We start from the raw sequence: 12490 nt of genomic DNA, 5'->3' as shown, positions 1-12490 counted from the left end.
TATATTGCAGTTGATTTAATCGATATTATACTCTTGCTCAAAGAAATAAAAAAAAGAAAAAAAAGCAACCGGCATCGTTTAAATAAATATAGACAATACAACACAAGGGATTGGACCGGGACTGAATGTTTTATAGATTTTCATTTCGTTTTCATGGTACCGAGTTCAAGCCCTATGCAGGTCGATAAATGAAATACCATTGAGCCACCTATTTGAGAACACACATGGTCTGGTGGTGAGGAGATGCATTCACGATTACAAGACCACGGTTATGATTCTCGGACAAGACTAGGTGGTGTGTTGTGTCCTTGAGCAAAACTCTTCATTACACGTTGCTCCAGTTCTCTCAGCTGTAAATGAATAACCTTACAACGGACTTCAGACCCGTTCAAAGGGTCACTTATACGCCGTGGAAACCGTTAAACCAGCCCTATGAGTCCTGGACCCGAGACAATAATGCCCAGGGGTTGATGGTGATGATGAAGGGGGTCATCAGGGCAGTGAACTAACGGAATCGTTTGCGCGTCGAACAAAAATGTTTGGTGGTATTTCTTCTGATTCTTTACATTCTGGTTTCAAATCCAGCCGATGTCAATTTTACTTTTCATCCTTTCGGGGTCGATAACATAACGTACCAATCAAATACTGGGGTCGACAGTACCGACTAACTCTCGATCCCGATTTTCAGGCTTTGTGTCTATTTTAGAAATATTCTATAGAAAAGCTTGTTGTTTGCTCCTTCTCGAGCCATGCCTGGCTCATAAGGGCCGATTTCCCGGTTTCATTGGGGTATAGGTTCCCCACCTGGACGGGACGCCGGTCCGTCGCAGATGAGCTGCTAGATGCAGGAGGAAAGAGTGAGAGAAAGTCGTGGCGAAAGAGTCAGAAGAAGTTCGCCATTACCTTCTGCCGGAGCCGCGTGGAACTTAGGTGTTTTGCTCATAAACCTACACATCGCCCAGTCTGAGATTCGAACCCACGATCCCTCGACCACTGCTCTCGCTACTAGGCCATGTGCCTCCACATAGAAAAGCTTGCTCCAAAAGAATTCAATATAATTTATATTGTTTGCAGAAATCGATGGCTCTAAGCGAAAATACCTGTTGGTGTTGGTCAACTTTATTCTCTGCTATATCTGAGTTATGGTATGCCTCTCCTTGGGTTATCGGTCCAGGACACGTCCACTGCACCGCTCTACTCAACGAGTGAGTAAGCAAATATGTAATGTATTATCTCATACCTTGTTAGAGCAGTGAGCTGGCATAATTGTTTGCACGCCAGGCAAAATGTTTTGCAGTATTTCGTTCGCCTTTAGGTCCTGAGTTCAAAATCGACTTTGCCTTCCATCCTTTCGGAATCGATGAATTAAGTACCAGTCAAGCACACACTCCCCAACCCAAATTCCAGGCCTTGTGCTTTTAGTAGAAAAGATTATTTCTTATATCGTCTGTTCTGGGTTATATTACTTCCTATAGCATACTTTATTATTTATTTATTTTTATGCTTGGCTTGTTTTTAACGTATGAAATATAATAACTATAAAATATGTACTGCAGCACTGGAATGTTAATTTACTTAATGAAAGGCGACATTTTACTCTGCTGATACTCAGAGTCGCATTCGACTAACCATATATATATATATATATATATATATATATATACAAAGGGTGCTGAAAAGTTCCTGACTTTAAGGCGCTCACGAAAGGCTTGGTTGAAGACCCAACCTTCCGAGTTCTTTTACCGGGCTTAGAAAAGCCGAAGAACCGCAGTAATAAGTGTGTGAATCTGAGAGGGAAATATGTTGAATAAAATCATAATTCTCCCGTATTTTCTTTTACAAAAAATCCAAGAACTTTTCAGTACCCACTCGTATATCTATGCTTTGCAAATCTTTCTGCGCGTCTCTTCAGTTGTCATTTTCAGATCAGCCAACAGAAATTAGTTGTTTCCTCAGTACAGCCAAAACGAGTGAACTTTCTAGCGTACCCTACTAAAAATTACCTAATAGTCCTTCGGTGTAATGTTAAATTGTCTTTATATACAAACACTAATATAAATTTAATTCTCAATCAAGGAATCTGTCAGATGTGTTGTAGCTAGCATGTTTCTAATTTGCAGAATATCAATTAGTGAAATTTAATTAATTGACTTATTAATTAGCCCTTTCTCACGTTGGACTTCGCCTAGTTCACACGTTCTTAGTCCATATTCCGACGTAAGTCGTATTTATATCTTCTTATCTCCCTACCTCTTTCTGTCCCTCTCTGTCAATAACTTTTGATATCTGCTTTTATTAATTCTCACTTTTTCTTTCTCCTCATTATCTTCCTTTCCGCTTTTCTATCATGTTTTTTCCCATATAGCTTCAAGATCGAAAGTCATATCGCTATTCTTCCATTCAAGCAAGTATTCTTTGTTTGTTTTCGATGTGAAGTAGAATGACAATACATGTTTTAATTCTGTTTCTTGTTGAATTATATTACGTGTAACTGTTTGTCCTTAATTTTCCTGCTCACCCGTATATTGTTGCTCTTCATGTTCTAAGACTTTTCTTTGTAATATCCACTGTCCCAGTGATTCTTACAACACTAGAGCATCCAGAGGAGTATCTTCATGGGATTACGTAACCAGGCTTAATCTAAGTGTGCTGAAACTAGGCTGATTCTGAATGCCTTGGCTGACGAGAGCTATTTCATGTTAATTTTCCCTTTTCATTAATCGTCTATGCGCGCGTGTGTGTGTGCGTGTGTGTATGTACATGTATGTATATCTGTGTGTACACACACACACACACACACACACACACACACACACACGCATGCATATATTACAAAGAGATTGTATTGCAGCTCATATCATTAGCTGTCGACTGGAGTTAGCCGGGAAGTTAATTGGAGGTCACTCGATCCGCACGATATAGCAGTTAGATATTCCTGAAATCACACTCTAACATTTTAGGAAAGGAAGAAGGCACGACAGAAATGTAGTCCTAAATACCTCTTCAAAACGGTAGGGTTTTTCACTATAGCATCTTTGGTCATAAGTCCGCTGAATTTAGGTTGAACTGGAGCTGAACAGCAACATCAATATCAACAATAAAATTAATAACAACAACGGATTTGATACGTTTTGGCCGTAGTGCTCCCTCCAGCAGTGCCGAACAGAGGTTTCTTTTGGCCAATACTGTCACCTGCTGCTTTTCTTCTTTATCCATGCAACCAATACACCAAAACTGGCTGCAAATGTGACCACCCCAACTAAACTAATAATTTTACTTTTGTCCTACTCGCTGAAGATTTATTTTTTGTTCTCAGTTTTGATCTTGCTCTCAGATGCCTCCTCCTCCCCTCCTCTTCTTCTTCTTCTTCTTCAGTCGACTTTGGCTCTCGTCCTTTCGGGGTTGATAAATTAAGTATCAGTGAAACATTGGGGTCGATGTAATCGACTAGTTCCCCCCCCCCACCAAATTTGAGGCCTTGTGCTTCCAGTAGAATGGATTATTATTATTATTATTATTATTATTATTATTATTATTATTATTATTATTATTCCTCCTTCATAACACGGTGTAGGTAAAAATGCACCGGAGTCTTTAGTCGTCTGTCAAGTCACAATAAGGACCTCAGACAGATAATACTTTCCTTCAGATGTGTGCTGTGGCCAATAAGGCTGCTTTTCGCAAGACATCAGTCTTGCATGGGATTTCCAGTTGCCTTAAGAAATTTTGACGTTTCAATGGGATTGAGCCCAACGCTCCGATCACCACTGCTATCACTTTTACATTACCCTCTGGCATTCCATATAGTCTTGCCATTTCCACTCTCAATCCGGAGTAACTGGTGATTTTTCCAACCTCTTTACTCACAACATTCATGTCATTTGGTATGGCTGCATCAATGATCTGGCAGTATTTGTCTCTCTTCAATATAACCATATCCAACCGACGGTGTTCGATCACACGATCCGTCTGAATATCATAGTCCCAGAGTATCGTTACTTCTCCATCCTCCTGCATAACTTTACTTGGTACATAGCGCTAGCCTTGAAAGCGGCAGGACGTGTTCTTCGCTGCTGTGGCCAGTCAGCAGCGGAAGACACAGAAACCGTAATACGACCCAGCAGGACAACGGGAAAATAACTTTCAAAGATTAGAATATCTACAATTTCCTGTGAGTATTTTAAATTACCCTCAAAATAAGTTAATAAACTTACATATCGCGTAGGCGTGTGAGTGGCTGTGTGGTAAGTAACTTGCTTACGAACCACATGGTTCCGGGTTCAGTCCTACTGCGTGGCAAATGTCTTCTACTATAGCCTCGGGCCGACCAAAGCCTTGTGAGTGGATTTGGTAGACGGAAACTGAAAAAAGCCCGTCGTATATATGTGTGTGTATATATATATATATATGTATGTGTGCGTATATGTTTTTATGTCTATGTTTGTCCCTCCAACATCGCTTGACAACCGATGCTGGTGTGTTTACGTCCACGTAATCTAGCGGTTCGGCAAGAGAGACCGATAGAATAAGTACTAGGCTTACAAAGAATAAGTCCTGGGGTCGATTTGCTCGACTAAAAGGTGGTGCTCCAGCATGGCCACAGTCAAATGACTGAAACAAGTAAAAGAGTAAAGAGTATCTACAGTTTTCAAACACACAAACGACCAGCTTTAAAAACTTTAATATCAACAACTTTTGTGAATACCTAGCCTTTCCTTTCTCCTTGAGTATTTGAAAATGTAAACATCCTTTTTATTCTAAGAACACTACAGTCTTCTCTGATCGAACATACAAATGACCCTCTTTAGTAAATTTTGAAACTTTAATATCTACAACTTTCTGTGATAATTTTACTCTCCTTTTCTTTCTTTCCTTTCTCCTTGAGTATTCGACAATGTAAACATCCTTTTTATTGCAAAACCACTACTGTCTTCTCTAACTGGACATACAAACGAACATCTCTAGAAAACTTAAAAACTTTAATAACTACTATTTTGTATGAACATTTTTATCTTTCTCTTCTCCCTGACTACCCGAATATGTAAACATACCTTTTATTGCAACAACACAATTAGATAAAAAAAAAGAAAGAATTAAGGAGGTAAACTTCTGCCAATATATACAAACTGCAAAATTACAAAAACTGTTGACCACATCAAAATTTATAAAAAGAAAAGGAAGGGGAAAAAAGAAAAACAAGAAATTCAGAAATTTAAAAATTCAACGATGTCGGGCCGGGGCCCATGGATAATTTCCAAAGGTCCCTCGCCTGGCAGTGCTACCGAGGTGCGCTACCTGTTCGAGATAAACTCTACCGACACGGAAGTGCCGTCAACCGGGCCTGCCCGAGGTGCGCTCAGGACGACGAAACCGTTCTGCACGCACTCGTCCAGTGCCCGAGCATTGCTGACCTGTGGGTCTATATCGAACAGCTACTGTCACGTGTAGGACGGATCCGGCTGTCAGCTGAATCCATCGTGAGAATTGACCCGCCGACCTCCTTTAACAAGGAGGGCAAGGCAATTTTCCTATGCCTAGTGGCTGTAGCGAAAGAGGTGATATGGTGAACCCGTTTGAAAGGGCTAAAGACAGACACTTTCCTCTTTGGCCAAGGCCAAGTGCTGTCTCATAGCAAATTCGTTGAAAGATGGGTGACTGTTGGAAGAATGGCCAGTATAAACGGACCAATTCTGAGAATACACCTGTAGAAAAAAAAAAGAAAAAAGAAAAAAAAAGGTAATGTAAAAGGAGAAAGGGCTCTATACCCCTTTCTTATTTTTTCTGACCAGGCTCCCGTGGTTTTATGGGTTTTTCCACGTGTAACCTTTCCTTTTTCGAAGCGCCTCCCCCTTTGGAAGTTCTACTTATTTATTTATCTATTTATTTATTATATCTTTCTCCGTTTTCTTCCTCTGTTTAGACGAACTTTCCTATCTTTTCGGACAAAACCTTTTGTAACTTTCGTCCTGTCTTTGTCCTTATATGTTTTTAATTGATATTAGCCCTTGTGGCCAATAAAACGAATTAATTATTATTATTATTATTATTATTATTATTATTATTTCTATCAGTAATTAAAAATAGAACAAGATGAATTGCTTCTTTTCAAGGCCAAGGTCAGGGCTCTCTGTGATCGCTAGTAGTAGTAAACACATTTGACCTCTGCTGACCCAAAGGGTGTGAGGCCTCTTTTGTTTTCTTATCGCACAGGAATGTCCATTACTGACCTCCTCACCATCTCCTCACGAATCTGTTTACAGACCTGTAGAAATTGGTCTATTCAACAAGCTGCTACTCTTCTTCCTACTATTCCCTTCAACACTCACATATTTATGATTATATCAAGTACAAAACAAAAGTTGAAGCCAAACAACATTTAATAATACCTTTTAATAATAAATGGAAATAATCATAATAATAATAATTAATTCATTTTATTGGCCACAAGGGCTAATATCAATTAAAGACATATAAGGACAAAGACAGGACGAAGGTTACAAAAGGTTTTGTCCGAAAAGGTAGGAAAGTTCGTCTAAACAGAGGAAGAAAACGGAGAAAGATATAATAAATAAATAGATAAATAAATAGATAAATAAATAAGTAGAACTCCCAAAGGGGGAGGCGCTTCGAAAAAGGAAAGGTTACACGTGGAAAAACCCATAAAACCACGGGAGCCTGGTCAGAAAAAATAAGAAAGGGGTATAGAGCCCTTTCTCCTTTTACATTACCTTTTTTTTTTTTTTTTTTTTTTACAGGTGTATTCTCAGAATTGGTCCGTTTATACTGGCCATTTTTCCAACAGTCACCCATCTTTCAACGAATTTGCTATGAGACAGCACTTCCCTCTCTACTCTCATCTTCCTTTTCAAGTGGAACTTGAAAAAGTTGATGAGGCCTTGGCCAAAGAGGAAAGTGTCTGTCTTTAACCCTTTCAAACGGGTCCACCATATCACCTCTTTCGCTACAGCCACTAGGCATAGGGAAATTGCCTTGCCCTCCTGGTTAAAGGAGGTCGGCGGGTCAATTCTCACGATGGATCCAGCTGATAGCCGGATCCGTCCTACACGTGACAGTAGCTGTTCGATATAGACCCACAGGTCAGCAATGCTCGGGCACTGGACGAGTGCGTGCAGAACGGTTTCGTCGTCCTGAGCGCACCTCGGGCAGGCCCGGTTGACGGCACTTCCATGTCGGTAGAGTTTATCTCGAACAGGTAGCGCACCTCGGTAGCACTGCCAGGCGAGGGACCTTTGGAAATTATCCATGGGCCCCGGCCCGAAAGTTCTCCTGAACAGACTGCTTAGCTGATTATCCTCGACGCCTAGAGTTTCCCCGAGAACGTCGTCGCACTTTTCTCCCACTAACCCTCTATAGAAAGCTAAAGTGGATCTACTACCGATCGCACTGCCCGCCTGACTGAGGGCGGTGAGAGCTTGGCGGCACTCGAGGTGCCAAGCGCACTTTCTCGGTCTACGTTTGATCCAGGATTGCAGCTCTGTTAAAGAAACAAGCTGCGGAAAATCGCGTCTGACGAAAGGCGACCACACCTGTTCACCGTCCAGGAAGCGCCTGAGATGTCGTAGCCTGAGCGCATGTTTGCGCATCAGCAACCACGGCATGCCAAGGCCTCCGTTCAGCGGCTGTTGACAGCAGATAGAGCGCCTGACCAGTGGTACCTGACCCTTCCACAAAAAGTTGAAGAGCAAGCGTACTATCTTGGTTAACCAGCGGTCGGGACAAGGGACGGCGGTCAAACGGTAATAGATGACGGATGCGATGTACGCATTCGCTACCTCCGCTCGACCTTTCAAGGAGAGCTTCCTCTCAGCCCATTTCTGGGTGAGGTTGGCCACCCTGTTCGTCACTTCTTCCCAGTTTTTCTCCAACTGGAGGTCCGGACCGAACCAGACCCCGAGCAGTTTAACGGGTCCGTCTGTCCAGCGCCCTACGACGCTGTTGGACGGCATGGACTTGCCCCTCCAGGTGCCTAGTTGCAAGCCCATTGACTTTTCCGCGTTAATTTTCGCACCTGTCACCGCTTCATACTCGTTTAGTGTCTCGCCAATCAGGTCAATATGCCTGTGGCTCGACACCATCACGGTAACGTCGTCGGCATAGGCAGACACGCTCCTTCCACATCCCAGATCACGCGGGACGCCCCTCAAAGCCTCCAACTTCCGCAGTAATGGCTCGAGAGTCAATACATACAGAAGGGAGGAGAGAGGACACCCTTGGCGAACCGAACGCGAGATGTTGAACGGTTCCGATAGATGGCCGTTCACCCGTATGACCGAGCAGATGCCGCTGTATAAAGCAGCTATCCACCCGCGGAAGACCGGACCGAAACCAGCTGCCTTGAGAACAGCTGCCAGGTATCGATGGTCGACCCTATCGAAGGCTTTAGACTGATCTATATTGATCAAAGCCCCACCCGCGCCAGCTTCGTTACCCACTCTCTCTATGATGTAGCGCATGAGATGGAGGTTGTCGTGGATAGACCTGGTCGGCACAGCGCATGTCTGCGCCTTGCCGATCAGTTTGCCCACGACAGGCGCCAATCTCTTGGCTAGCACCTTGGCCAAGATCTTCAACTCTGTGTTGAGCAGAGTGATGGGCCTAAAGTTCCCTATAATGTTCCCCTTGTTTGGGTCCTTTCTTAGCAAAGCCACCACTCCCCGACAAACAAAAGCAGGAATTCTCCCGTTTTGTTGCCAGTTGCAGTAGACGTTTGCCAAGACGCCCGCAAACAAGTCTGGCATTGACGTATAAAGCTCGTAAGGCAGACCATCCAAACCCGGCGATCTACCTCTCGTGCAGCCTTTCATCGCTTCCCGTACTTCCCAGGCAGATATCGGTCCTTCGCAGCACTCGGCCTCGCTGGTCGAGAGTTGCGGCAGGCCGTCTAGGTACACACCGAAATCTGTTCCGTCGTCCGTCCTACCGTTTGTCCTGAACAATTGAGCAAAGTGCTGCTGAAAGGCCGAACACATCTGCTTCGGTCCCGAAATCTCGCAGTCGTTCTGGTCCACCAAAGACCGAATGGTCGCTCTGTTGCCACGCATCGCCTCAACCACGCGGGCCCATCGAGCGGCCTTAGTCCCCTCCCCGCTTACCGAAAGTGCTTTAGCTCTGACAACGCAGCCTTCATGCTTGGCATCAAAGTGTTGGTCGAGGGCCAACTTCGCTGCTAACACGTCGGTTGCGATGCCTGTCCCAAGAGCCTCGTCTAGTTTGTTAACTAAATCCCGCTCTGTTTTCTTACGTTCTACAGCTAGAGCCTTACTAAACCTAATTGATTCTGCTCTAATTGCCCGCTTCAGGGCGAACCACCAGTTGTTGTTGATGATTGCCCCGGTTAAAGCCCTCTTAACTAATAAACTAATCCGGTCTCTGTAGGCTTTGCACGCCGTTGTCGACGTGTTTAGCTTCCAGTAACCGGGGCCTTGTCTATGGAGCCTATCTAAGTCGACCGTACAGATCACGAATTTGTGGTCCGTGTAGCCGACTATGTTGAATTGTGGACACCCTATGCTATCCTTATCCGCTGGCCTACAGAAAAATCTATCTAAGTACGATCTAGACGACCCGATGCGATTAGTCCAAGTCCACATTAGCACATTCGGGTTGTCTAGTCGATACCTGTCGGACAGCTGAAAGCGTTTGAGCAGGTTGGCGAGGCTCTTGCATCCCCCTTTCCTATTAGATGCTCCCGCACCCACCCTATCGATACGTTCGTCTAGGACAGCGTTCCAGTCCCCAACTAGCACTAAAGTGCGAGAAGTACCTAGGAAAACCTCCAGACGTTTGCAATAATCCGACTGCCCTGCTCCTGTCGGAGCGTAGGCAGCCAGCAGTCTGAAAGCAGCGCCATCACTACTATCGACGTCCAGGACCACCAACTTACCTTCCGGATCCAGGAAGACTGCCCTTATTTTCAAGTCTAGGCCTTTCCGAAATAGCACCGCAGTACCTCCACCGCCCGCTCCCGGCCGACACGGAGATAGGAAAATCTCGTACCCGCCAAAAAGGGCTGCGAGTTCCTGCGGGTTGGAGAGCCTGGTTTCGCTAATGGCTGCTACATCTACACTGTAAGACCTCAGGTCGTTCAACAGGTGACCTTGTTTCCAAGGCGACCCGAGGCCTCTCACATTTATGCTTCCGATTCTGAGAATTAACATGTTTTTTTTTTTAAAGGAAAGTATTAGAGGAGAAAAGGCTCTACTTACTGTTTTCTGGTGGGGTGGCTCCCCTATGTTTTCGTGTGGGTGTCTCCACTAAATTTTGATAAAGGCTCTGGGAGAAGCTTCTCCCTAGCGACCCAACATCATTCGGAAACTTTTCTTTTATTTTATTATAGTTTTCTTGGGTTATTTTTAGTGTGAGTATGTGTGCTGGTGGTGCGTTGTGTAGGGGTATAATGAAATTTGTGGTGTTTGCATTTGTATTGTTTTTTAGAAAGTCTAATAAGTGTTCATTTTTTGTGTTGATGGCTGTTACGTTTGTGGTGTGTGTGAGTGCTGGTGTTTGCGGTGGAGAAGGTGTTGCTATTTGTTGTGAGTGTGTGTTATTGTTGCCGATGATGTTGGGAAGCTCACCTTTTTCGCGCCTCCCCTCTTTGTCAATTGTTTCTTTTGTCTTTCTTTTTCGTTTTTTTGTTGGTGGTACAGTTTGCCACTTCCCTTTTTCACTATCAGTGTTCGCACAATCCGAGCTGATCTGATCTGGAAAGGGAATGTTTGTCGGATCTGGTGAAGATTCTTTTACAATTTCTGTTGTTGCTGGTTCTGTTATCTTTTTTGGTGTGGAGGTTCTTGGTGTTGGTGTTGGTGTTGGTTTGGTGATGGATGGAGATGGTGGTGTCGCTTTTCGTGGTGCTGGTGGTGATGGTGTTGGTGGTGTGGAGGCTGTTGGTTGTTGTTGTTGTTGCTGCAATTTTCTGTTTTTGTCTGCCTCCATTCTTTGCTTGTAGATGGGGCAGTCTCTTTTTAGGTGTTTTTCACTGCTGCAGAGGTAGCACTTTGGTCTGCGCCCCTCTACTGCAATGTGTATTCTACTGCCATCCGGCAGGTTTATGGCGTCGGGTATGGTATTTATGCTATCTTGTTCAATCTGAACAAGGAGATGCATTTCCATGCCCAACCAGTTTTTTTCTTTTACTCTGTTCACCTTTAGGATAGTGGCAGTCTCTTCAATGTCGAAGAGCATAGCTGCCACTAGCCAGGAGATGTTCAGTTCTGGTGGCACATGATTTATTTTTATTTCTGTCACACGTCGACCAAGGTATGTCGGCACGAGTAATAATTCTTCCGCCTTTAACGGTGTTGTAGAGTGCCGGATGGCATCCTCTTCCGTTGGGAAGCGCACTTCCACTGTTCCAAAGCGCTTCCCTTTGGTTACGAAGCTTTTTTGGCCCCATATCAGCTTTAGAGCTAACTCCAATCTCTGTGGAGTAGCATTCTCCATCTTTTGGTATTTTGTATTGAATACCTTGTATACTATTGTTTTTCTTTTCGTTGTTTGTATTAATGCTTGTGGAGTGTTAAGGAAGACATTATTGCCATCCCTTCTTAACAATTCCTTGGCATTCTTTATTTCTGCCATTGTCACTTGGATTTCTTCTGAGCTCTGCTTAGCTGCGGAGGCGAAACCGTTACAATGGCTACTGGTTGTGGTCTTGGTACTGTTGCTCGTGTTGTTTACTTTGTTTTCTTTGTTCTTTTTTTCCTCCTCCCTCTCCGGTGTAGAAGCAATGGTGGAGGTGAGGGCTGGGAAGTCAGCAGCAGAGAGTCTGTTAAACAGACCTGAATCAGGAACACTGTCCACTATGGCGTCAGCTGGGCGAGGTGGAATGTGACTTGACCTGTCATTCTTTTTGTCGGGGAGTGATGCAGAGAGAAGAGAACAGCTGGCTGCTCTTTTCACTGGCATTTTGCCTTTTATGGCATTAACTGGGCGGGGTGAAAAAAGACTTGACCCGTCATTCTTTTTGTCGGGGAGTGATGCAGAGAGAAGAGAACAGCTTGTTATTTTTTTTTCCGACATTTTTCAGATATGATACGTGTGAAATGTGAAAATGGAAGTTTTTCAAACGAAGAATTCACCCCTAAATGGGGGAAATCTCGCCTAACCGACTAGCTCCGCAAGAACCTAGTCGGCTTGGCTACAACAATATATAAAATTTAAAACAGATTTCAAAAGATTTCCGGGTAAAAACGGCAACAACTTACAGAGCTTCGGGAGACACGTCCATCCGCTTGAACAACAATAATAATAATAATAATAATAATAATAATAATAATAATAATAATAATAATAATAATAATGATAATGATGATGATGATAATAATCACCTATCCTTATTTATATCCAAGGTGACGGCTGTCATCCCCAACACCGTTCCTTCCTACTCTATAATCTTCCTTTCTTCTCTATTGACTGGGTCGATCGAACCATGCTATCCACCATTCACAGAATCATGTAGCATCATGTA

The 12490-nt window shown here is 43.7% G+C and overlaps 1 protein-coding gene across 1 annotated transcript; it reads right to left on the bottom strand.

Moving 5' to 3' along the window:
- Positions 1–9056: 9056 nt before the first annotated feature.
- Positions 9057–12244, bottom strand: LOC149135345 (uncharacterized). Its single transcript, XM_089354356.1, has one exon. It carries the CDS (start codon positions 12040–12042, stop codon positions 10219–10221), a length of 1824 nt encoding a protein of 607 aa, XP_089210482.1. The 5' UTR covers positions 12043–12244; the 3' UTR covers positions 9057–10218.
- Between the last annotated feature and the right edge of the window lie 246 nt (positions 12245–12490).

The sequence above is a fragment of the Octopus bimaculoides genome, chromosome 6 (assembly GCF_046866305.1).
Source record: "Octopus bimaculoides isolate indiv1 chromosome 6, ASM4686630v1, whole genome shotgun sequence".
Taxonomy (NCBI): Eukaryota; Metazoa; Mollusca; class Cephalopoda; order Octopoda; family Octopodidae; genus Octopus; species Octopus bimaculoides.
This window is presented reverse-complemented; position numbering and strand designations above follow the sequence as displayed.

Bases quoted from the DNA above. Each gene is read 5' to 3' on its own strand.
- LOC149135345 (XM_089354356.1), bottom strand. From the start codon at position 12,042: ATGTCGGAAAAAAAAATAACAAGCTGTTCTCTTCTCTCTGCATCACTC.